The sequence below is a fragment of the Sesamum indicum genome, linkage group LG1, assembly GCF_000512975.1.
Source record: "Sesamum indicum cultivar Zhongzhi No. 13 linkage group LG1, S_indicum_v1.0, whole genome shotgun sequence".
NCBI classification, from domain to species: Eukaryota; Viridiplantae; Streptophyta; class Magnoliopsida; order Lamiales; family Pedaliaceae; genus Sesamum; species Sesamum indicum.
The window spans coordinates 1322970-1348347 of record NC_026145.1 but is presented as its reverse complement, the minus strand read 5'-3'; the positions used below and the strand labels follow the sequence as shown (position 1 = coordinate 1348347).

The 25378-nt window shown below is 36.0% G+C and overlaps 5 protein-coding genes and 1 non-coding gene across 11 annotated transcripts; 4 read left to right on the top strand and 2 right to left on the bottom strand.

Moving 5' to 3' along the window:
- Positions 412-483, top strand: TRNAG-UCC. Its single transcript has one exon. It is a non-coding gene; the product is annotated as a tRNA-Gly (tRNA).
- On the top strand, positions 2379-5499 carry LOC105168152 (N-alpha-acetyltransferase 50). 2 transcript variants are annotated; one of them, XM_011088142.2, is made up of 4 exons: positions 2379-2530; positions 2660-2853; positions 4410-4532; positions 5002-5499. In XM_011088142.2, the coding sequence occupies exons 2-4, from the start codon at positions 2697-2699 to the stop codon at positions 5217-5219; spliced, it is 498 nt and encodes a 165-aa protein (XP_011086444.1). In that variant the 5' UTR covers positions 2379-2530; positions 2660-2696; the 3' UTR covers positions 5220-5499. The 2 variants fall into 2 exon arrangements, with proteins under 2 accessions (XP_011086444.1, XP_020549857.1); XM_020694198.1 differs by having other exon boundaries at positions 2412-2530; positions 2688-2853.
- LOC105168066 (3-ketoacyl-CoA synthase 11-like) lies at positions 5670-8310 on the top strand. The gene is made up of 2 exons (XM_011088027.2): positions 5670-6031; positions 6531-8310. Exon 2 carries the CDS (start codon positions 6556-6558, stop codon positions 8083-8085), a length of 1530 nt encoding a protein of 509 aa, XP_011086329.1. The 5' UTR covers positions 5670-6031; positions 6531-6555; the 3' UTR covers positions 8086-8310.
- LOC105167980 (probable histone H2A variant 3) lies at positions 8571-10763 on the bottom strand. The gene is made up of 2 exons (XM_011087915.2): positions 10493-10763; positions 8571-9135 (listed from the first exon to the last, which is right to left on the bottom strand). The coding sequence occupies exons 1-2, from the start codon at positions 10601-10603 to the stop codon at positions 8839-8841; spliced, it is 408 nt and encodes a 135-aa protein (XP_011086217.1). The 5' UTR covers positions 10604-10763; the 3' UTR covers positions 8571-8838.
- Positions 13282-18690, top strand: LOC105167745 (boron transporter 4). 5 transcript variants are annotated; one of them, XM_020696790.1, is made up of 14 exons: positions 13282-13440; positions 14838-14945; positions 15061-15143; positions 15312-15498; positions 15588-15726; positions 15824-15989; positions 16073-16239; positions 16505-16678; positions 16765-16860; positions 16955-17071; positions 17171-17487; positions 17645-17921; positions 18009-18143; positions 18244-18690. In XM_020696790.1, the coding sequence occupies exons 2-14, from the start codon at positions 14842-14844 to the stop codon at positions 18271-18273; spliced, it is 1992 nt and encodes a 663-aa protein (XP_020552449.1). In that variant the 5' UTR covers positions 13282-13440; positions 14838-14841; the 3' UTR covers positions 18274-18690. The 5 variants fall into 5 exon arrangements, with proteins under 5 accessions (XP_020552449.1, XP_011086102.1, XP_011085938.1 ...); XM_011087800.2 differs by having other exon boundaries at positions 13283-13440; positions 14835-14945; XM_011087636.2 differs by lacking the exon at positions 13282-13440 and adding an exon at positions 13453-13636.
- LOC105167601 (potassium channel AKT1) lies at positions 20768-25371 on the bottom strand. Its single transcript, XM_011087413.2, has 12 exons — positions 24821-25371; positions 24267-24632; positions 24140-24197; positions 23735-24052; positions 23396-23641; positions 23089-23187; positions 22916-22948; positions 22620-22805; positions 22325-22519; positions 21946-22021; positions 21247-21864; positions 20768-21128 (listed from the first exon to the last, which is right to left on the bottom strand). Exons 1-12 carry the CDS (start codon positions 25027-25029, stop codon positions 20872-20874), a joined length of 2661 nt encoding a protein of 886 aa, XP_011085715.1. The 5' UTR covers positions 25030-25371; the 3' UTR covers positions 20768-20871.

The following is a 25378-nucleotide window of genomic DNA, read 5'->3' as shown; positions in this document are numbered from 1 at the left end:
GTTCCTTCTAATTATTTCTATAGCATTGTTAATAATATATATGTAATTTATTCTTTATATTGTGTTAGATCTGTTTGCACTATTAATCTGTAATATTTAAGGAGTTGAAATAACTCATCATTCTTGTAACAGTTGAGTTAAGTTTTTAATTTTGAGTTTACTACTGGAGGGTTTATACCCAAACAAATTATAAAAAAATTAAATGTAAGTATACTAAACATAAGAGGAGGAGAATGTAACTATCTATATTATATACTTATTGATACTTGATACCGACCTTTGAATCAATCGAAGCCCTCGAAACTCCACGTTCTTTAGCACAAGATTTTGAGTTTCACGTGTCTACCATTTCACACCTAGGCATCTTCAAAACATATGATGAAATAAACTGAAGTGAGCTCTGTGCAACGCGCGTTTGTAGTCCAACGGTTAGGATAATTGCCTTCCAAGCAATAGACCCGGGTTCGACTCCCGGCAAACGCATGTTCTGCCAATTTTTAATGCTACTCGTTTACCTGGCTACTTAAACGGCAGCTTATATAGAAGTTCATTGGTACATTATCTAATTTCCCCGTGTTGATTGTTTTTTCAAAAAATTATTTTAAAAAATATAAAAAAATTAAGGGTACTCGGTAAAGTAAATAATTATTGAGAATAGTAGTTCATAAAAGTATTTTAAAAAATATATAAAGTTATAATTAATAAGCAAAAATGGATATTTTGGCAGTTTATTATAAAAGTCGGATGAAAATTTAATTTAATGGGCTGGTTGTTACACGAATATTAAAATTACGGGAGGTGGATATTTGTAATTTTTTAAATAATAAGAAAGCATTTGTAATTATATCTATTTCTGATGACATACCCGACGTTGTGACATGTCGTTCCTGTGCGCATATAATAAAGGTTTAATTATATTTTCCCATATGAACTATAAGTGTTTTTACACTTTGGCATCTAAACTTTTTTTGTGTCAACTTATCATCTCAATAAATTGTATATGGTAAAGTGTCAACTTCGATAAAAAAATCAGCAAAAAAAGATCATATATGGTAAAGTGTAAATTTCGCAAAGTTGAGATGGTAAGTTAACCCCAAAAAAAGATAAATTTAGATGACAAAATATAAAAATGTGCATAATTCGGATAACAAAATGTAATTTACCTTATAGTAAATAACTTTTCCACGCCTTAAATATATTACAATTAAGAGCGAATTATACAAACCAATACATTACATTAAAAAAAAAAGAAATAAAAGAAAAGAAAATTAATTTATCAGTAATGTATTTAAAAAGTTGAATAAGTTAGTTATCTTATTAGTTGAAGAACATTTTTAACTTCCCAAAAAATTGGTGCAACGGTGTCATTAACCGTATGTCATTTTCTTTTTATATTAATATAGATACAACAAAATTCACACATTTATACATATACATATACATATATGGATACACTATTATAGAAATATTTATTTTAATATATTAAGTGATACAATTCATTTACATGCATATTGCAACATGGGTTTTAATTATACAAAATTCACATTCAAATTTGGTTTTTTTTTTTTTTTTTTATGTCCATCATGAATTTAATAAAAGAAATAATTTATCCTTGACTGAATTTAGTAAGTGTTTGTAAAAATTTCTACTTTTACGTTGGAAACAAATTGTAAGTTAATTTATAATAAAATTTCGAAGTATTTGAAAAGAAAAGCAAAATGTTGACATTATAGTGTACGAGAAAACAGGTCCAAGTTGGAGTATTTGAGAATGAAATCGTTGTGGCAAACTTCAAAATATTTTAGCAGTGGCCTAACATTAGCCCAATTCATTAGGTGTTCATATATTTTTTAATAGTGAATTGACTAAAATACCCTTGTAGATTAAAATTATAATTTTATTTTTTAAATTTTTTTGATTTTTATGAATTAAGTAGATAATTTTTAAATTTTTTTCATCCACTTCGTTCGATTTTTTTTATAAATTTTTAATTTTAAAAAAATACAATAATTATAAGATGACAATTTTATACTTCCATATAAAGATTACGTAATTTCATCAAATATTAGAAGATATTCGTAATTTTTCAAATAAAAAGGGAGTATTCGTAATTATGACAAATTTGAGAGAATGTCATTGTATTTATCTTTTTATATATTCGGACAGGTCTAAATGTAATTAATTAAAAGAAATGCACAACTTTGTTGACCTAAATGTGTCTAATTTAAGTGGTTTAAGAAAAAAGGCCAAAAAGAAAGTTGATGTGTACTTAAAATGAAACCCTGAAATTAAATAAAACATTTGATCCATATTTATATGTACCCAAAAAATCAAGAGACAAAAAAAATAAAATAAAATAAAATAAAAAATCAACAGACGATTCTCAATCAAAGGGGGCAAATTCGTAATTGTAATAATCCTGCAAGAGGGCTGCCTTCAAAACCCTGTCGTTTAAACATCCACCCTCCACTGTGTAGCCCCCATTGCCATCTCCTTCCGCAGAACTTCCTCAACTCCTCTTCCCCGCCGGGTAAAGCTTCTCTCTCTACATTTACATACACAACAGTATATTCATACACGCCTCTATCACCCTATAATGTTTGATTTCATCTAATGTTTCTCTGTTTCTACCCGACATTATTCAATTCCGTACTTGCAGCTAGATAATTTTGATTGGGAGAAATCAGGTGACCAGAATGGGGGCAGGAGGAAGAGAAGTGTCGATTTCTCTGGACGGTGTGAGGGACAAGAATTTGATGCAGCTCAAGAAGCTCAACACTGCCCTCTTCCCAGTCCGGTACAACGATAAATACTACGCTGATGCTCTCGCCTCCGGTGAATTCACCAAATTAGGTCTGTTTTCACTTATGGGTTTTTTTTTTCTTCGCATTTTCACGGTTTTTTAATTTGGACTTTCGGGCACGTGAGTTTCTGGGTTTTGGGTTCTTTCGTTTTGAGGGTGTCAGGCATGTGACAATTGAGAAAAGATGTTGAGTAAACAATTATTTCAATTGATATCTAATGTTCTGCCTTGAATCTGAAAATATGTTAATTTCATTGATGTTTCACTGTCTTGGTTAGGATTTTTAGCTCATGGGTGGAAAGAATGGTTGTTTGTTTCCCGTTGAATAGGATTTCTGCTGTGTGTTTTGATCGAGGTGCTCATTTTGTGTTTTTCTTTCATTTGTTGGAATCTTGATTCTGCTTTGTTGGTAAAAGTGTATTCGCTGATTGTTGTATAATATTTTCATCGGATTCAGGCTAATTCTCGTGTGAGGCAATTAGGAAAAAGCTCTTTGGCACTTCTTATGCTATTACATTGTTATTCTGGTCCAAATTTTGGATAAAAGTGAAATAGTTGATGACTTGCTCATCTGGAGACAGCGTCCTGGTGTAGTATAGGAAATTGCTATTTAGTCTGATGCATAGTTGTTTTAGTTGAGGATTTAACATTTTAATGGAACCAACTCCAAATGACCCCACACTTCAAAGTCAAAATACTCGTGCTTCTATTAAGTTTGATATCTAGAGATGATTTGGAAGACAAATGATCAGATTCAGAAGCTATATATTGGGTTGCTGCTAACTTTGAACCAGGAACAGGAAAGTGTTGTAGGTGGCAGGCATTGATTATATTAGTTTTTACACCGTATGGTTTTAGTGTTTTACCTATTTTCTGCCCCTGCGGACAACCACAGCGAAAGAACATCAGTGGTCCTTCGTATCCAATTACTATTGTAGTCCTCACCTTCAAGTTAAGAAAGTCCCATAAATTACCAGCAAATTTAGTGGATCAGAATACGGGAATATATAAAGAACATACCATTAGAACAAGGTGCTTCTAAGTTGGAAGATATGTTGATTCGTTCCTAGAATATATCTGCTAGGAATAGAAAAGCAAGAATAATAATGACAAATGCAGATTTTGAGGCTTTTATGTAACAGATGAAGTTTGTCCGTGGAAGTATAGTGGAAGATAATATGATATGAAAAGAAAATTGGAATAGTTACAAAAATAATTGACACTAGCTATCGGAGCACACTCAATGTGTGTGCATAATTTAAATTTTTATTATATTTATTTAATTATGTGAAAGAGAACAAAAATAAAATAAAGTACGTATCCGAACTAATAACTTCTTAAATGGTTTTTATTATTTCTTTTATGCACATGAATAGAATATTATGGATAGAATAACTTAAAGAGGTCGCATCTTTTTGTAAGACTTAAGTATTCTTGAGGGTATTTTAGTCTATGAATTTTTACAATCAATGGTGGTTCCTCTAATCCCCTTACACTTCATAAATAGTGTATATGGTAAATGATTTCCTACATGTCTCATGATCTTTATTTATGTTTCTAAGAGATTATTCATACATCTCTAATCTTGAATATTTTGTCTTTTCAGCTTATTACTGTGACATTTGTGTTGGCTCTATTGCATGCCGCCTTGAGAAGAAGGAAGGTGGTGCTGTTCGTGTTTACATAATGACGTTGGGTGTTTTGGCTCCATATCGTGGGTTAGGTGTTGGTAAGTTATCAGCTTTTCATCCCTTTTTTCTCCTTGAAACTTATTCACAAATATGAAGCTGGTTAGAGTTTAAAAGCTAAATTGGCGAAAACTTGGTCATTCATACCAATGTTGGTGATGTTATCCAATTAATATGAACTTGAAGATTTGATGCTTATCTGATACACTACCTTATCAGGGGGAGGGGTAGAGAAAAGGGGTCAGGTAACAACTAACAAGTGAGTAATAATTTTGAGATCATCATTTCTTCAATTTCAGTCTTGATCTCCCACTGTAACTGGCTATGCTTTGTATATGGCCGGTTTCCCTTTCTGGATTAAGTTGTTATGACAACGGAAGAATCTATAAATGGACAGCTGAAGAAACTAAGTTCCTATTATCTGCCCTCTTCTTCTGTCAACTCTAAGGTCTTCTATTTGGAGAAAAATCTTCACTGTGAGCTGATATTACTCTCCTGGATGTGGCACAGGTACGAAGCTGTTGAATCATGTGCTTGATCTTTGCATGAAGCAGAACATTGGCGAGGTCTACTTGCACGTGCAGACAAACAATGAGGATGCTATCAAGTTCTACAAGAAATTTGGATTTGAAATTACAGAAACAATCCACAACTATTACACAAATATTACTCCACCTGATTGCTATGTCGTAACCAAGTTTGTCGCCCAACCTCAGACAAAGAAATAATAGCTTGGAGTTAGTTTTCTTTATTTATTGCTACCGCTTTGCCCTCATCGACACCAATCTTTGTCCAGTTTTGGGATCTGAAGACTGTTGGGTTATCATTCATTATTCATTAGTAATGGTCGAAGGGAGTCAAATGAATTATGTGTCTGTTTTTGGAGGTTCCAAATCCTGGTAACTTGCCTGAATTTTACAGGACTCGGCCATTGGGTTTTTCTTTGTATAAGAATACAACTGCTGTTCATTGTAGAGATGCTCAAGTTAAACCAAAAATGGTGATTGATATCTCTCTGTTTGATAGAAAAGCGTGCTTTCAAGTCTTAACAATCCTATTACATGTATAATTGTATGTTGAAAGCTTCAAAGGGATAGCGTAGATTGGCTGAACCACACTAACGACTTATCAAATTTTGTAAAGGCTTTTCAACAGATTTTCTCGTCTTAAACTACTGTTTCTTGGAGTAATTACAGAAGTTCTTTCGGCTTAGTCTAACTGTTTGTGTGATTCGAAATAACTAATTCCATTGATTCGGATTTAGTTTAAAATTACCAAATCATTAATTACACAAATAATAATAATAATAATATAAATAAAAATTCTTGGATACGAAGTGATGTAAGGAAAATAATCCATGGTTTGAGATAAAATCATTGCATGCACAACATGCATTCACATTGTCCGTACACAGCCTCAGTTTAGTATTGTTAGCCCATATATATCTCCATTCTTTCTAAGCCAAACTCTCTTCTCTCTCTCTCTCTCTCCACTCAGACGTTGATTTCTGGGAAAAATTCTTAATCATCAATGAGAAAAGGTTAGAGGCATTTGATCTGTGCATATCTTTAAAGGCAGGTCTGTCTAACGATAATTACTTCCTGGGTATGGTAATCTTTTAGCCTGAATGTCGATGGTGGAATTCATATATGATGACAAGTTGGAATCTTTGGTCATCGTATGCATGTTATAATAATGGGTCTTCAATTTGCAGGGAGTTTCTGAATTTTGGAGCTATTTTATAACGTTAGAGAGAGCGAAAGAGAGGTTATTTGGAGAAAAAATATTTGATTTTGATCACTTACTTGGATAAATCTGAGATCTTTTTCTCTTCGAAATCCCTTTATGTGTCATTTGCCGGTCTAGAATTCATCATTGATATATGTTTTCAGTTTTTGGTAGAAAGGTACTTAATGTGCTGGAGAAGGGTAAAATGTTGCATATTCATTTTCCTTAACTGTTTGAATTTGGATTTATTATGCAAAAGAAACTATAAGTGTTGGTATCTCATTTATCTGAACTCCATTCTTTTTGGCCAGAGAGTCGAAGATCAAGTTGTCAAAAATGACTCAACTGGAAGCTAATACACCCTTGGTTCCACCATCTGAACGAAAGCTCCCTGATTTCAAAGGATCAGTGAAGTTGAAGTATGTGAAGCTTGGATATCATTACCTCATAACACATGGAATGTATCTATGTTTGTCTCCTCTGGTAGTGGTGGTTGCAGCTCAATTGTCTACATTTTCGCGCCAGGACCTTTCTATTCTTTGGGAGCATCTCAGATTCAATCTTTTATCTGTGATCGTTTGCTCCACTTTGTTGGTCTTTTTGTTGACTGTTTATTTCCTTAGACGTCCTCGCTCTGTGTACCTGGTGAATTTCTCCTGTTATAAGCCTGATGATGAGAGGAAATGCACTAGGAAGATTTTTGTGGAGAGATCAGGGCTGACTGGTACGTTTACTAAAGAAAATCTTGAGTTCCAACGGAAAATTCTTGAAAGATCAGGCCTTGGTGAGTCGACTTATCTCCCTGAGGCTGTACTAAGAGTACCGCCAAATCCCTGCATGGCTGAAGCAAGAAAGGAAGCTGAAACCGTAATGTTTGGTGCAATTGATCAGCTTCTTGCCAAAACCTCTCTGAAACCGAAAGACATAGGGATTTTGATCGTGAATTGCAGTCTTTTCAATCCCACACCTTCCTTATCTGCTATGCTTATCAACCATTACAAGCTCAGAGGAAACATAGTTAGTTACAATCTGGGTGGAATGGGTTGTAGTGCTGGTTTAATCTCGATCGATCTTGCTAAAGATCTTCTACAGGTACACCCCAGCACTTATGCTCTAGTAATCAGCATGGAGAATATAACCCTGAATTGGTATTTTGGCAATGAGAGATCCATGCTGGTTTCGAATTGCCTCTTTCGTCTTGGAGGAGTTGCCATTTTGCTCTCGAATAAAAGATCCGAGCGCTGGAGATCCAAGTACCGATTAGTCCATACTGTCAGAACCCACAAAGGTTCTGATGATAAATGTTTCTCCTGCGTCACACAGATGGAGGATTCCACCGGGAGAGTTGGAGTTTCTCTGTCGAAGGATTTGATGGCAGTTGCTGGTGATGCCTTAAAGACCAACATTACGACTTTAGGTCCTCTTGTGCTCCCAGCTTCTGAACAACTGCTTTTCTTTGCCACCTTAGTGGGCAGAAAGCTTTTCAAGATGAAACTGAAACCTTATATCCCGGATTTCAAACTGGCGTTTGAACATTTCTGTATTCATGCCGGTGGAAGGGCTGTGCTGGATGAATTGGAGAAGAACCTTAAGTTGTCGGAGTGGCATATGGAGCCTTCAAGAATGACACTGTATCGGTTTGGCAATACCTCAAGCAGCTCTCTCTGGTACGAATTGGCTTATTCTGAAGCCAAAGGAAGGATTAAGAGGGGAGATAGAATTTGGCAGATAGCCTTTGGATCAGGCTTCAAATGCAACAGTGCAGTCTGGAAAGCTCTTAGGACAATAAATCCAGCCAAGGAGAACCCCTGGATTGATGAAATTGATCAATTTCCTGTGGAAGTCCCCAAGTTCTCAGTTATCTAACACTCTTTGCAGATTGAGAGAGTAGAGTTTTTAGTCGCCACTTAGAGTTGTAGTTCTAGTTAATTACAAGCATGAAATTATTTGAGCAGTTCCTCGTACTCTTCTTTAAGTTTTAGGACAGCTTTATTATTTACTACTTTGGTCGAATCTATGTTCCTGACATGAAATTGTTGAAGAGTTGAGCAACTATTCATCCAAGGATGTTTGTTGAGTTTGAAACACCTGGTAATGAATTCTTGATTATTGCCTTTAATTCTAAAAGCATGTTAATCTCAAGTGTCAAACACTGATTGAAAGTTGGATCCCCATGTGGAATATATGACTGGGTTATCCTGAAAGTCGGAGCTCCAGAGGCTACCCATCTATCTATTGAAACAAGATCAGACCCGATTGCCAAAATGCCGAAATACCCTACTGCAAAAACTAATATGGCGACAAAATACTTGCAACAAGGACCTGATCGGAGGAGTATGTAAGAAGGTACATATGCCAATGACGCAAATAACATAATTCACATAAAACAAACACTACACTGTCCATTTTGCACAAGTGCAGTTATTAAATACATGTGAAAATGATTCCTACTCTCGAGAATATCTTAGAAACTCTTTTGAATGGATATCAATCAGCCATTCTTGGATTCATGACATGCCACAAATAAAACATGTAAATGTAGACAGCCTAAGCCTAAGCCTAAACCTTAAACCAAAAGCATCTTTTGATTGCCCGAACAGGAGTAAGGATATGAAAAGTTTATTCCTTCGAGGACTTGTTGATTAGTGACTTGTGTATATGTGGGATCACACCACCGCCAGCTATTGTTCCTTTGATAAGAGTATCAAGCTCCTCATCACCACGTATAGCCAGCTGCAGATGCCGAGGTGTGATACGTTTCACCTTCAAATCCTTGCTGGCGTTTCCAGCCAACTCCAACACTTCAGCAGTTAGGTACTCTAAAATGGCAGCAGAGTAGACCGCAGCTGTAGCGCCTACTCTTCCATGAGCAGTGACTCGCTCTTTCAGGAGTCGGTGGATACGTCCAACAGGGAACTAGAGAGAAAAGTAGGGCTATAACGAATTTCTTTCCATTATAAAACTACTAAAGGAGGGAAAATCTTTATATTTTCTGCAACGGAATTGTGAACTGAAAGACTAAAGCGATTGCTGCAAAGAAATTTAGCCATATCAACAGGCACTCACCTGAAGCAAGAAGGAGCTGCAGCTAACACATAAAACGTAAGAAGCATGCACACGCCTAAAAGCATATATTTATTCACCCCCAATCTTTTCAGCATCTATGGAATATCATTGAATTGAGAAGACGGATAATTGACATGTCAATCAAACTCTGGAAACTCATTTCAATAGTCATCAGCCATCATATTAAACAAACTAATGCTTGCATTGTTTGAGAAACTAGCCTCATTTTTAGGAGCATGGTCATGATCAGGGATTTAAGAAGCTTGGCCACAACTTGGTCGCGAAGGAGTTGTTATGAAATAAAACAACCAGGTCACCTGTAATTAGATAGCTTCTTCAAATTATTTCTAATAACAATATTGTTTTTATTAAACATATCACTTTCACTCTTTCAATTACTTGTACATATGAATATGTTCTAAGTTCTACAAGCAACCTTGTGTTCTGAATTGATCTCAAAGAGATAGCAAAAATATTTTAACTAGAGCTAAAAAAGAAGCTCGGTCAGCTCAAGACGAAAATTTTCCTTAATGCTCATCTTAGCTCAACAAATCTTGTTTCCACCCTCATCCTCAACCTCAATGGGTTCCACTGTTCAAGAAAATTAACGAAATTGAGTCCATATATGTCTCATTATTTCATCAAATATGTGACAAAACTAACTCTTTGCTTACAAGAACTGATTCTCTAAACAATCGCTTTCCAAGTCCTGAATTTCCTATTATATTTTCAGTTGCTCTACAGCTACTAAAACTTGAAATATCCACCAGAAATAAGCTTCTTGCTATCATCAAATTTAACTGTTTCAGGACAATAAATGCAATTTTCTCATTGTTTTCCGGGGCATCAACATCAGCAGTGTAAATATGAGCTGCCAGACTAATACTTACCTTCAATCCAAACATCGAAAATTTCACAAACAACAAACCAACCTATAGGTAAAATCACATTCCCAGAGGAACAAAAAATACAATAACAACCATTAACAGCAAAACGATAACAGTACAATCAGAAGAAACCATCAAACTCACAAGAAATCTGGCCCAAAAGAAAACGTAACTCCACAAAGCCCAAGTAGAACATGGTCAAAAACACTTCCAAGCCCACAAAACCAATAACAAAACAAATTTGAACCACAAAAGAAAAGAGGGGGGAACAGCGGAGAAATTGAAGGGATCGGAAAATTAAAAGAGAAAGAAGAAGAAACCTGAAGACCAGCGCGAGAAGAACGAGAGATGGGTTTCTTCTTGTCCTTATCTTTGTCCTTTGACGCTGGGGTCTTCCCCGTCAACAGACCCTTTGCCCCTTTTCCCGACATTCGTCTTCTCTACCCAGATCCAAACACTTCTTCGCACTTCCACAAAGAAAATTTTCAAAGTTTTTCCAGGAAAACAAGACGACGAAGATAATCGACTCGCTCTCTCTCTCTCTCCGTAATATGGGAAGCGTTTGGATTGGGATTATGGAAATTTTAGCAAGTCTACATATATATTATTACAATTTGCACCCTTATGTATGATATAATTCACTATTCACTCCCATTAAAGCTCAAACCAAACCGCATTAAACCCTCCTCAATTTGGCTCCCACCAAAAGTGTTCATTCAACACACACAAAAAAAACAATAATAAAAATAAAAATAAAATATGAGTTTGAGTTTCATTTATGTGTTGATATTAAATTATATTTTAATATTTTTTAAGTACATTTAAAATATATTTAGATATTAATATTAATTATTGTCACCATTCTTTTTTTAATATGTATTCAATGAAAACAAATATCTATTTACAAGAAAAGAAAGAATCGTCGTTGGCGTATTATCGGGCTAATCTTATTAATCACAATGTATGATATTATGAATCAAGCCTACAAGTTAAGATTTTTTTTTTTTTTGGCCTAATTTATCCTTCGATTCTCTCATCTCTACTCTCTCCTCTCTTATTTCCATTTTCTCTTTATTCTCCCTAAGACTCAACGGACGCTTATTCCTCCCAGTTTTCCCCATCTTTCTCCTACCAAAATCCAACGAATTCTGTATTCTCTCGACGAGATTCTTTTACTGTCGGTGGACGACTGAAACAACGAGGAAGATAGTATTATTAACAGACATTCATTCCTCCCATTTTCTCTCTTTCTTCGATCAAAATCCAACGAATGAAATAATAACTTAAAAAATAATAATAATTTAATAATAAAATATAGTAAAAATACTACTTCTTTTTTTTTGGGGACATTTAAAAAATATTTGAGTTTTTATCATTAATTACTTAATTGAATACGTATTTTTAACTTTATATAAATATAGATTAAAAAGAAAAGGAAATATTTCACAAATTAATTTTTTTAAGCAATTTTATTTCAACAAATAATTTAGTGGTTTTTTTAGTTATTTTTAAATCATTCACAAGCTACAATATAAAAATATAAATACCTTAAAAATAGATACCCTTTATAGTCTTTTTCCATTAATCATATGTTATAATCCTTTGAACCAAACACAATATTATATTATCAAATGAGATATCCCACATGCAATACCTCAAACCAAACATCATATAATATAATATAGAATTAATAATCATTCAATTTTCCATCATATCTAATCCTATCACGCTTAATCTTATCACACGAACCAAACAAGCCCTAAGTGTTAAATTATTTTTTCAACACTCCAACTTCAATATTTTTTCTCTTTTAACGTTTTATTTTCAAATACTCCCAACTTTAGTACTACTTAACTAACAATTTATTATCACTATAAAAGTAAAAATTATTGCAAACACGCCCCTTTTAGTCGTTGTTAGGTACGTTAGGGGTCAATTTCATATTTTATGAGGAATAAGAAATGAATAATCAAATTAAAATTCCTTGATAAGACAAATAGAAAATGGTTTTTTATTCTCTCTCCAATAAAAATTATGACTATTAAAAAATAAAAATAAAAAATATTTACTATGTTTGTTTTCATTTTCAAATTATTTTTGAGACAAGTCAAAATATACCCAATATTTGCCACCATTTAAAAACACCTAATTTTAGGCATTTTTAACTGTTTTAGCATAAATATATACATATATATATACACATATATACATAAATATATATAAAAAGACATGATTTGGCAATGAATAGTAATTTTTGTCTCCCCAAACACAGCATTAAATATATAATACTTATTTTAAATTATCTCAAAAAACAAATTCAAATATACATACTATCTCTAACACACACTTATTTATCTTTATTTTTCTCTCTCTATCTCCATAAAACACAATAAAATACCCAAAAAATGAATCCAAACATTATGATTATGTCATTCGATTTTTTTTTAATTAAAATCGATAGATATTTAACCAAAGATAAGTCCAAAAACAATATAGAACATTTTGATCATACTTTTTAGTTATTATTATTTTTTTGCATATGTTAAGTTCACCTATCTAAATTTACAATGATATTTTTCATGTACTAAAATGCAATCATGCAATGCAACATTGGTCTAAGCCCACCTAAATTGACTGTTCACTTCATACAAGAAAATTTGCACTAAAATTTGACAAATTTTGTGTCGTACTTATGGAATAAAAAATTCTATTCAAACTTATTTATTATTAATATTCTTTTCTTACTTGACATATTTTAAATCATATAATAATTATTATTATTACACTTTTATCGCATATTAAATAAAAAATCTCATCTTAATAAAACTCATTTTAATTCTATGATAAAAGCATTTCATTGCAATCAATAGTGGTCGGATTGAAATTTGAAAATCTAACACGTGCTTGAAAATATTAACTTGGTAGGAGTTTTTCAATGGGGTAAAAGGAAAATAATAAAAATATACAAGGGCTGTTTTGCAATTTCATAATAATGGAGAGGGAAAAACAGAGAGAAATATTGACCGAGCCATTTCGGATTTTTCTTTTCATAATAGATACCTGCCTTTTCCGATATTTATATTTAAAGCACTAACCCAAGTCCAAAACATGCGCTCCTCCACGGCGTCATACATGCATTTGCCTCTCCTCTCTCTACTATCTCTGAAGCTTGACATGTTTATGGCAATGTCTTAAATAAGAATAACTGGTCAAGAGAGAAAGTAGGAGCGGAAGCGAGGAAATCATAGACGGCGAGAATAAGAAATAGGTGGGGAGTTTTTTCTTTTTCGTTTGTCAACTCTTTTTCCTTCTTCTCCGGCGATGCTTTTTGCTAGCCGGGAAAAAGGAAAGAAGGAACAAAATCTTGCATAGCAACCTTTTGTTTTTTTTTTTTCCATCAAATAATCGTATGAAGTTTACATGACCCAAGTTGAATTCTTTCGTGAAGATTAGATCGATTTCTGGTAGGTTTTCAAGGTCTGTTTTTTTTAAATATTTCATCATGTCATGCAGTTATTATTCATGCATTTTAACATGTGGCTGTTCTTGATTCTTGGGTTTTGTTTGAGATATTATTGGCATGAGAGATTAGATGGATATTGTGTTCATTATGTTTGTTTTTCCATGCTCATGACCGATGTATGGGCTAACATTTTGATTTTTCTGAAATTCTTCTATTTGATGGCCAAAATTGTTCCATCTTTATATTCATTTCTAGGAATATATGATTTGTTTCTATGTTTTTCTTCTAAGAAAATTTGGCATGGAAGTCTATGGAACCTGAAAAGATTCGATTTCGTGGCCAAGATATGGAATATGAAATATAGCTCTTTTCTTGTTTTTGAATTCTTTGGGATTCTTGGAATCTACATGGTAAGTTTGATTTGGAGTTTATGGATTTGATACCGGCAACAAAGTTGCGGCCCTCCTTATAATTCATTAAAACTTGTACGTCCAAGACTTTACACAATGTTGTTGGTGGATGGGACGATGATCTTTTCCGAAATTTCCTTCGGGAGTTAGTGAAAGGATGTTAGAGATTGCTCGCGTATCTAGGGATTGCTTATTTGTTATTTTGCCTTACTTATTCATATCTCATCACGATTAACGACACAATTGATGTAGAAAGATCTTCAAAGATAGGGAACAAGGGGATGGCATGTGCATAATATTGTTGTTTATTTTGATGTATTAAAATGAACCTTTCAGAAAAGAGAGGTGTTTTCCTTTTGTCTGTGATGAGGGAGTTTCTCTACTTTAATCACTTTTTATGCTCGTTTATATGGAGAGAGCACTAGTGTACTACTCTCAACTTTCATCATCTCTCTCCCTCGAAGTTATTCAAAGTGCTATTAGAATCTGAGGTTTGTTTTTGTTTTTGTTTTTTTTTTCTGAAAGTAATTCTCATTAATTATGTATGTGTACTATGTTTGATTAATGTTATCTGATGAGTACATGTTGTCTAGTACCGTATTTCATAATGCGGTGACTGCTTTTTGTGGTATAAGTAGGGAAGTATCATGGTTCCCTTGTGCTTATGGCGTTTATTGTCATCATTAGTTCTAGAAATTTTAAAAGATTAATACAATATATATGCAACCAATCTCAGTTTGCAGACTCTTTGACATAAATGCATTAATTAGAATCCATTCACCTGTTCAGCAGCAAAATGGATAACCCGAAAGCTCCATTAGCGGGAGTTACTAAAGATTTTAAAGCTAGGTTGGCATGCTACAAAAGTGACTGGCTTGATACATGCGGCTCTGGAGCAAGGTGCTGCCTTTTTGTTCTTTTTCCAGGAAAATATATATATATTGTAAAGAGTGTTATCGAGGTGAAATTAAGCAGCTCAATAATGTTTAGCTTTGTTTTTTGTTCACCATTTCAGGATTTTGGCTCCAACTGCATACATTTTCTTTGCTTCGGCTCTTCCTGTAATCGCCTTTGGGGAGCAATTAAGTCGGGATACAGGTTACTCTTAAACTTCAGTACATCATATCCATTATGTTCATCTTTGTCTTTCATGTTTCGCAAACAATGAACTTAAAAGCAATAACTAGAGGAGTATGTATTCCCAAGTAATTTTATCTTACCAACAGAATATAAAGTTACTGATGTTTTTGAAAATTTCTATGATAGAGGGGACCTTAAGCCCTGTTGAGACACTCGCTTCTACCGCTATATGTGGGGTCATCCATGCGGTTTTCGGTGGGCAGCCATTGTTGATTCTAGGAGTTGCAGAACCAACCATTATAATGTACCACTACTTGTATGATTTTGCCAAGAGCAGGATAGGAAAAGAACTGTATTTAGCATGGGTCGGGTGGTAAGCAAAACTCAACTGGATTAGTTAGAAAGTCAGGTGGCCTTTTTGATCTCTTTAATATGTACACAAGATTTCTTTTACTTAAACAGGGTCTGTTTTTGGACTGCCTTGATGCTGTTTCTTCTTGCTATTTTTAACGCTTGTACCGTTATCACTCGATTTACAAGGGTGGCAGGGGAACTTTTTGGCATGTTAATCACAGTTCTTTTCATTCAGGAGGCCATCAGGGTACTTTTTTCCGTTGTATTTTCTTATCTTTATCCTCCTCCCTGTTATCCTAGTCTTTTTGGAGTTGTGTTTATAAACTAGTAATATTGAATCACAGGGTGTGGTGAGTGAATTTAGCATGCCAGAAGGTGAAAATGCCACAGAAGAGATATTCCATTTTGAATGGCTATATATTAATGGGTTACTCGCAGTTATATTCACTATTGGCGTGCTTATCACGTCCCTGAAGAGCAGAGAAGCTAGGTCCTGGCGTTATGGTACAGGTATGGGATGTTTTTATTGTATTGACAACCTCAATAAAAATCTAGCATTCTCAACAATTCAACCTTTTGCGCTATCTGCACAGGCTGGCTTCGGAGTATAATTGCAGACTACGGGGTTCCACTGATGGTTGTGCTATGGACTGCAATATCTTACAGCGTACCGAGCAAAATTCCTTCTGGAGTACCCAGGAGGCTGAACAGTGCTCTTCCTTGGGATTCTTCATCAATGTACCATTGGACGGTGGCTAAGGTACTTATCCACTGGTTGTATCTTTCAAACTCTGTCTACGGTTGTTCATCTCCATACGTTTGAGACCTCATTATCTCATTCAGGAGCTGAAATGCGGCCTAGAATATCTTTTAGTTCTGTTAATCTATATTCTTCTCAAGAGTCTTTCTCGTTTTCCACCTGCATTATATTCCCAGGCAACAATGATACCCCATCTGATGTAGTTTGAGACCGAAATGATAAAACATACTAAAGGTCAAGATTGTTTCATCTCATGAACTTGCAGGACATGGGAAAGGTACCGGCAGGGTATATTTTTGCTGCCATTATACCGGCCCTGATGATTGCAGGTCTATACTTTTTTGATCACAGTGTAGCTTCGCAGCTGGCTCAACAGAGTGAATTCAACCTGACAAAACCAACTGCCTACCACTATGATATCTTGTTGCTGGGGGTCATGGTACAGGATTGAAGTTGACGAGCATTTCTTATAACTTCTGATTCTCTTTCTCCTTCACTAAAATCTCGTAACTTTTGCAATCTCAGACTTTGATCTGCGGGTTACTTGGACTTCCTCCTTCAAATGGGGTACTTCCACAATCTCCAATGCATACCAAGAGTCTTGCAGTCCTTAAGAAGCAGGTGAGAAGCATGATTCTGGAGAAAATATTTTGTATTCTCTTTCCATCCATATGAGCCGAGTAGGTTTAAAGATAATATTTTATCGGTTCTGCAGGTGATTCGGGATAAAATGGTTAAGTGTGCAAAAGAGGGCATGAAGGAGCAAGTCAGCCACACAGAGATCTATGGACGAATGCACGCTGTGTTTGTTGAGATGGACAGTGCTCCATCAGTAAGTGTCTCTGCCTCTAATTCTCTCTCTCTCTCTCTCTCTTATATTCATAAATTCGGCTTTAACATAGTGTAATATATAACTTCTGTGTTTCTGCAGCAAGCCGTGGAGAAAGAGTTGGCAGACCTGAAGGAAGCTGTCGTGAAACACGACAATGAAGGAGAATCGAATGGCAAATTTGATCCTGAAAAGTGTATTGATCTCCACTTGCCCGTTCGAGTAAACGAGCAAAGAGTCAGCAACTTTCTGCAATCCGTAGCTGTGGGTCTTTCTATCTGTGCTATGCCTGTGATCAAGATGATACCAACCTCGGTTTTATGGGGATACTTCGCCTACATGGGCATCGAAAGCCTCCCAGGTAATCAGTTCTGGGAGAGGATGCTGCTGCTCCTTGTTCCTCCTCGTCGTCGTTTCAAGTAAGCCTTTGCATATTCCTTGGCCTTATCTGTGTATTAAACTAGTTTGGCTTGCCAACTCAAGAAATCTGAACGGATTTATGTTAACATACGTAAAAACTCAAGTCCGACGATCTCATTCTGATCAATTACTAACACGGGCTTCATCCTTTGACAGAATCCTTGAAGAGTCCCATGCTTCCTTTGTGGAGTCAGTCCCTTTCAAATACATAACCTCATTTACACTGTTTCAGTTAGTCTATCTCTTGGTGTGTTTCGGAATAACCTGGATACCTATTGCTGGAATATTGTTTCCACTGCCTTTTTTCCTTCTGATAAGCATAAGAGAGCACCTTCTCCCAAAGGTGTTTCCACCTCAATATCTTCAGGAACTGGATGCAGCTGAGTACGAAGAAATTATCGGAAATCCATTTAGGAGGAGTCCATCTAAGAGGGTACATTAACTCTTTGTCCTCCTATTCTTATGATAGTCGTGAAAAACGCTGCAACCACGTTACATCTGCTTGTTTTTCGTGTTATAGGACGGTGAATCACCTGATGATGATAGCGGTGAAAGTTCTGATGAGTTTACTGATGCTGAAATACTAGACGAGATGACGACCCACAGAGGTGAATTGAAGCACAGGTCGATGAGCTCCCGTGACAGGCAGTTTCCCGTAAGTCACTCAACCATGACAGTGTCTTAATTGATTCTAGTTCTGCCTATGTGGGAAAGTCAATGTAATGGACTATAATCTTATGAATGATGATATTCAGGTTATCCCAGAAGGATCTGCTGCCATGTAAGGATCACCTGCAATGAAAATGCCTCTTCAAATTATTGTCAAGAAATGGCAGGGGGGAAAAGAGCCAAAAGGAAAATCTGCGGATAGGAGAATAACCATTCTTTTCTTGACCAAGATTAGAATCGATCGCATAGTTTGCAGGATGTCGCCTAAGCTCTTCGTTGTTGTTTGCATTTCAAGTTTCCAAGCGAACAATACAGGCTGCCAAGAGAAAGAAAAACGAGCATAAGAGATCAAGAATATCTTGGAGTTCATGTACTATGAATTCTTCTTCAAAGCGTGATAACTTGGAAATTTTTACTGATATCATTTGTTCATTAGTTTGGAGAATTAGACTGACGGGACGTAAACAAATGTGATTATATGTTATTTATTAAGTTGAAATCATGCTTTATATATCACTTATTTTCTGCTAAAAGTAGGCTCAGCTCAGGTCGAACCACTATCCGGTGTTACCTGCATTATATGAACTGTGGCTTCTTACACTGTGATTAAGCAAACGTTCTTGCAGGAAATAATGTTGTAGAGGTAGTTGTTGTCCTAGGAAAAACTATTGTAGTAGAGGTACTACTATCAACAGTTGTGAAGATCTCGTCAAAGTATTATTGTCTGTTGTCTATACCGATGATTCATAGGCAACTTTAAGTGTTCATCAGCTTTTTGTGGGAAGTAAGCTGAAACTATTTTTAAGCCAACAAGGTATAACAAGAGCAAGTAGAAAGCCGTGGAAGTACCTACTAACAACCAGGCCTTGCAGGTTGTCGTAGGAGCGCCTCTAGCCCCCACCGGTGGAGTAACAATTCCAGCACCCTTGGCATCCCAGATATGCAGATCCAATGGTCGATAGTGACAAGTGGACAATAATGAGTGACAAATAAAAAAGCCTCATAGATGTTATTGATATGCTATTATCACACTATGAGTACATATTTTGTGTAATGCATTATACAATAATATAAGTATACAAGAATAATGTGAATTGAGAGACAAAAATAAAGAAACCTTTAAATGACTCGCAAAAAGGTTTACATCATATTGGTCCAGGTCCAAAGCATATATCCAACCAACCTCAAAGTGTAACATATTTATAAATAATTTGTGTGAAAATTTTAACGCTAATTGTTGATATGTTGGAGATTGTTGTTGATGAAGACCGGATCGGTGTTAGAGGAGAGGATAGGATGTTGACCTCTGTTTTGGACATGTGTATAAGGTACAAAAGTCAACATATGTACAACAAGTCCATGGAATGTTGAGTTATGTATATGTGCAGCTTTTCATTGGATTGTGTTCAACATATTGAGATTTGTTACTATTTCAATTTTTCTTATTTGCATAAAAATAAATAACAATAACCAAAGGAACAACACAACCGAGTTGGCTACAAAAATTGATAGTAGCCAATAAACACTTTCTCCTTGTTCCTTGTCTTTTCATAGTATACAGTAAACAAGAAAATACACACTACCTCCCACAATATTACTCTGAATCTATCATAACTTGCAGATCTTCGATCTTTGTTTCTTCATAGCTCCACGTCCACAGTGGCAGGTTTCTTCCATTTCTCCCTTCACAATCTTGAAATAAATAATTAGAGCAAGAAAAATGTTATAAGCAGCCAATTTAGGGTGGGAAAGTACAAATTTACCCCTTCAAAATTTGGCCCAACACTTGTATATTTCAAAAGGAAGGAAAATACACTAATTTTGGCCTGAAATTAAAAAGAAATGGACAATTTGCAAAATAGAAAAAAATAATTAAGCGATAAAATACAAATGATCCCATACCGGAGGGAGCATTTGCATTTAACCCTTGATTAAATATCTCGTTTTATCCATATTATTTCGTATATTGTAATTCACATACACCTCTTACGATTCATTTCTAGAAACATGCAACTCATTTACCTTGTACAAATGTTTCCTTCAAACTTCTAAGATCATAAGGAAAAACAAAAAAGTATATGTCTCCTTGAATGCCTTGCAAATTTATGTCAACCCGCCAACTAATCTTTGATTTCTTTTTAATATTTTACTTCAACTCATCGTGCTTATTTAATATATAATTTATGGGTGTATCATTATAATGATTTAATTATAATATGAGGTTAATAAATATTAGTCCGTTACATTTTATATATTTATACGATTCATTTATCATTGATTCTATTATGAGTTTTTAATAAGCTATTTAATTTTTTTATAATTACCAAATTCTCACACAACTATTTAAATCCAAATCTTTTTTGCATTGAAAATTTTTATAATTCATATTTGCATAAGTGATTGGAGAGTTGTTGGCAACTAGATTAGCAATTAGTTTTTTAGTCTGCCCCACGTAAGATGAAATATTGGTGTGAACTAATAAAATATTGATGATGGGATCATTGTTAGTTAATACGTAGGAGGTAATCATAACTTTAAAATAATGAAAATGTCGTGAGTCTCAATCGATATAACTTTCTATTTTTTATATTTATTCGATATACTTGGTCATTAATATATTGTTTTAATTTATTCTATTAATCTTTATATATTTTGAGATAATATAAATACAAATCACCCAAAATTTCCATGACAACTATGCTTTCAAAACCAGCTTAACTAGCCAGGAAAATACGATCACCATCTCTTATCAAAGCCAAGTCTTCAATCAACGCTCCTCCGTCTTCCGATACAACTTTGGTAGCATGAAAACCAAACTTCTTATCCCCCAAATCCAGCAGCTCTTGAAGAGACTCCGGCAGAGGCACCAGAAATCCTTCTACATCGGCCCTTTCCGCACAACATACAAATACTCTAGCAGGGGCACGTTGCATACAAGGATCCGGCCGAGGTGAGGCAAACATCCTTTCTCCTGCACAACATTATGATATGTAATGTAAGAATAGTCGGTCCTAAAACTTCTCGACAGATACTAGCTAGGCTGCATGAACAATTCTTGGAAGTTGAAAGATAGTGCTTTTAAGTCGTACCTTGGTTCTGTTTACGGCCAGTTGTAAGGATGGCTGCAAGTGAATTCTGAGAATTGCTTGCCGCCCATCCTGTTTTATGGTCGGGAACGCCCATGTCTCTAGCATTTTGTGTTTTGTCATCTGGTTTGAAATGAGGTATTGTTGGTTCGCTTGGATACTTCTTAAGGTAATAAGGCAGCGCTGCTTGCACCTCAGAAGTACTTATGCTTGTGCTTCTTTGGTGCGCCTTACCGGAATTGTGAGACTCTTGCTTGGTTTGAAACAAAGCATTGATTGCTTCATGGCCTTGATAATCAGCTAAGGCACGTGGCGTCCATCCATGCACGTCCGGCTTGTCTATGTCGGCTCCTTGTTCGATCAAAAACTTAATAATTTCAATGTTTTCTTCGGATATAGCTGTATGTAGGGCCGTTGTTCCCAAGCCGTTGAGCAGGGTGACATCCCCGCCAAACTTGGTGATTTGTTTGAGTAGATCGAGGTCATTCTGCTCGGCTGCAAAGCATGCAAACTGGCCCACATCGCCAGAAGATAACGTCGCCCCGTTATCAACGAGTGCTTTGATCACTGGCTCATGCTTCCCCAATAAGGCATCCCATAGAGGAACATTTCCTTCAGAATCTGCACAAAGTGTGAAACGCATGAGTTGTTTCATTGACAGGAATAATGTTTTCAGCTGCTCAAGTCCTAACAGCACGGTACCTCTTCTGTTGGGATCCGCTCCATAATCTAGAAGTAGAAGCACACACTCTAAATTTCCTTTCGCTGCTGCAAGATGCTGTACATAAAGCAATAAGGTACTTTTTCACACCCAATTCATAAATTAAAGGATTAACTAGTCCACACTTCCTAACGCATATTATAAAAGACCCCATCGATCTTGAAAAGGTACACTTGCATCGCGACTCTTATGTTTTCCTTGACAAGTTTCTCGTCGACCATCTGGTCTTCGAAGAGAGTTGTATATTGTAAAACATGACTGCAAGGGATATACAGCATTTTTCCAAACGGGTTTTCTTTTGTGACATGCCTTAACCTCAAGGTGTGTTAGTGTAATTATGGAATATATACACAAGCATACCAAAGCACTGCGTCCATTGCTATCCAATTCATTTGGTTCCAAACCTCGTCTCAATAAATGGTTCAGCAATAGATCATCCTCTCTGGAAACTGCAAAGCATAAGCTGAGAGGCACATCCATCCTTCCATGAGCCAGCATGTGCTCTGTGTCCGTCAAAATTTCTTGCATCACGGGGTCGTTCTGTGCTTTCAGATGCTGCACAAAATATTTGACAGATTAGTTATGCACCAAAGATTCAAAAATGACTACAACAAACTCTCTCACAGGATTGGATACTTTGATTAAAACAGTTTACCTGAAGAAGGTTGTTCATGATTATGGCCCCATCTCCAACATTAGTTTGGAGGATGTTCAAAAATGCAGTACGATTCAACCGGAGTAGCTGACTCAATCGTTTTGTACGTACAGTGAAAAGTTGTGGCCTGTAGCACAGAACGCCAATTTCACCACAAACGTCGCCCGTCTTGCAATCACCAACAACCTAATATATAGATATATAATCATCATAAATGTTATTTTAGACCTGTTGCATTGCAACTTTGTACACAGAGATAAGAGATCCCTTCGAGGATCTTGTGATCACAATCTGACCTGTGCCGTTCCATTTGTATAGGAAATAATCTCCTGTAACCAAATTTAACAGTATAAGAAAATGTGAAAGACAGAGATCATGCAATAGAGCTCTTTAAATGAACAAGAAAAAAGGGGGTATTGTATGAATGACAAATTGATGAAGGGGGGAAGTTGATGGAGAGAGAGAGTACCACTGCCCCATTAACCAAAATGTAAAAATCTGTAGGTGCCTCATTTTGTAAGATCACATCTTCCCTCGGTGGAAAATACTCGGCCTTCATCTCAGAGACCTGCGAGGATAGCTCACCAAGAACAAGAACATGAAAATCTAGTCCACCATGGAGTATTTGATACTCTTGCTGAAATCAAACAAGCATGATTTGCTGGAAGCAAAAAGTAAAATATGGAATAACGAACGGAATGAACTGACTAAATTAAGAGATTGAAATGAAAAACAAACCAATACAATCACAAAAATGCGTTAGTAGTGGTCATCACCAGCTGAAAGAGAAGGTCATTGGACACGCCTTGGAACAAATACACCTTATCAACAAGGGAGTAGAACAGAAAATGCGATATACTCGAACGAATAGCTTTTGGAAGCGCATCGAGAGTTTCTTGCTGCTGCAGCCCTTCCGAGTCAGTTCTGTACCTTAGGCTCAGGTGAGCTAGCATCTGCTCTTGCAGACGAGGCGGCAGCTGGTTCCTCTTTGCAAAGCTTGAGGCCGCATTAATGGTTTCTCTCTGTAAAATATGCAAAAGGGACAGCATTGAAACTGAGGATATCCTAGTTCTGAAGCTTGAAACAAAGCCTAAAAAATGGAGGTCCATACTTACAAATTTCCTAGTTTTGAAGGTTGTTTGAACAATCAAGTTGGTCATGTTTCCTATGATGTATGAAGTCAGCCCGAGGTTGAACAGCATGTAGAAAATGTCGAATATCATTTCCCCTGTGTTTACAGGATGAAGATCGCCATAGCCGGTGGTCGTGGCAGTGACAATAGACCAGTAAATAGATATAACGTACCGGTCCCACAAAGACAGATCATGAAAATTTTCTATTGAAGAACCAATCCAGGTGTTCTTCGGATCCGGATATCTATCAGCGAGAAGATAAAAGAGGCAACCAGCACAATGAATCTCAAAAAGCACCACCTACACGGAGCACACAAGAAATATCAGATATGTTCTCGTTCTTGTACTTGCCATGGATGAACATTATCATATCTTTAAGACACTTACGCATGTAACTTTTGCCACTCGGACCATGAAGTAACTGTAGTTCTTGTCTTTCTCCAATCTGCAGTAGTATTGTGTTACACAAAGTGCACTAACCACATGAAGAAAATTTGCTTTGCTATGCACCTACCTCTGAAACATTGCACTGACTCTCCTGAGACGCCAGAGACGAAGCATGCTAAGGTAGCCGTATGATTCAACGTTAGACGGCAATATCTTCCGTGCAAGCTCTGAGGGTATTGTGGATATCACGTCAAAGATCAACCATGTTCTTGCATACCTGACAGCAATCAGCTTTGGGTTGTCGACGAGAAGATAAGTTGCTTTGTCGAGGTAGGCAACAAAAAATGTTAAGATGATGTCAATGGCGAAAAAGCCGTTGACAACATTGTCCAGGATGGAGAGAATTCTATTCCGTCCCATATTGAAACCGAATTCAAAAGGAGACACCCATGCTGTGTAGAAGACGAGCACTATCAGGAACGTTTCCCACGCTCTGCAAAGACGTATATCAATTTCTTTTTTATGTTTGGGGTTGGTAAACTAAACACTCCATATCATGAAACAAGTGATCCTTTTCTCTATAAATAAATGACATAAACATAAACATAAATTCATGAACAAGGAGAAGAAGATAAGAAAATTGTCAAAAACAGGACAGGCCCGCTATGCATTTATACGTACCTGTAACGTGGATCACGGGGGGAGATTATTGAAGGACGAAGCTTAATCCTACGACTGCTGTTGGCTCCCAGAGCCGGAAGAATACCACTGGAAACGCTGTGCGAGCTTCTCTCATCTCTTGACAGCCTTTCAGTTTCGTCCTCGATTTCTCGCATCCCGCACATCGAGCCCCTCAATTTCGAGACATCCTTAAAACCCATTATCCCCATGTTTGTCTACCTCAATCTCTGCTCCTCCCTGGTTTCTCCTTTTTTTTTTTTTTTTTCTTTTTCTTTCTTCCTCGTACGTATTTATGGGCTTCAATCAAATCTATTGGTGGGTTCTACAGGATGCATTGCTGAGGCTTTCCGATTGCCCCTGTTCTCTCTCGTCGATGTTTCGGCAGTTGGAGGCAATGCATTTCAGTTATGGCAATGCAATGCGATGCAACCTCCTCTTCCTCTCTCCTGTTTCACTGTCATGGGTATCATGTTTTTTCGTTTTTTTTTTTTATTGGTCTTTTTTCATGCATTTTCTGTTATGGCTGTTATGGTTTTTGTGGTTGGAATAATTACATTC

Coding starts and splice junctions, on each gene's coding strand:
- LOC105168152 (XM_011088142.2), top strand. CDS start 2,697: ATGGGGGCAGGAGGAAGAGAAGTGTCGATTTCTCTGGACGGTGTGAGG. Junction 2,854..4,409: donor CGGTGAATTCACCAAATTAG/GTCTGTTTTCAC, acceptor TTGTCTTTTCAG/CTTATTACTGTGACATTTGT. Junction 4,533..5,001: donor ATATCGTGGGTTAGGTGTTG/GTAAGTTATCAG, acceptor GATGTGGCACAG/GTACGAAGCTGTTGAATCAT.
- LOC105167980 (XM_011087915.2), bottom strand. CDS start 10,603: ATGTCGGGAAAAGGGGCAAAGGGTCTGTTGACGGGGAAGACCCCAGCG. Junction 9,136..10,492: donor CTTCTCGCGCTGGTCTTCAG/GTTTCTTCTTCT, acceptor TTTTCTCTCTAG/TTCCCTGTTGGACGTATCCA.
- LOC105167601 (XM_011087413.2), bottom strand. CDS start 25,029: ATGGGGATAATGGGTTTTAAGGATGTCTCGAAATTGAGGGGCTCGATG. Junction 24,633..24,820: donor CCCCGTGATCCACGTTACAG/GTACGTATAAAT, acceptor ACGTCTTTGCAG/AGCGTGGGAAACGTTCCTGA. Junction 22,520..22,619: donor TCATGAACAACCTTCTTCAG/GTAAACTGTTTT, acceptor TATTTTGTGCAG/CATCTGAAAGCACAGAACGA.
- LOC105167745 (XM_020696790.1), top strand. CDS start 14,842: ATGGATAACCCGAAAGCTCCATTAGCGGGAGTTACTAAAGATTTTAAA. Junction 16,679..16,764: donor TCTTGTTGCTGGGGGTCATG/GTACAGGATTGA, acceptor TTGCAATCTCAG/ACTTTGATCTGCGGGTTACT. Junction 16,861..16,954: donor TTGCAGTCCTTAAGAAGCAG/GTGAGAAGCATG, acceptor TCGGTTCTGCAG/GTGATTCGGGATAAAATGGT.
- LOC105168066 (XM_011088027.2), top strand. CDS start 6,556: ATGACTCAACTGGAAGCTAATACACCCTTGGTTCCACCATCTGAACGA.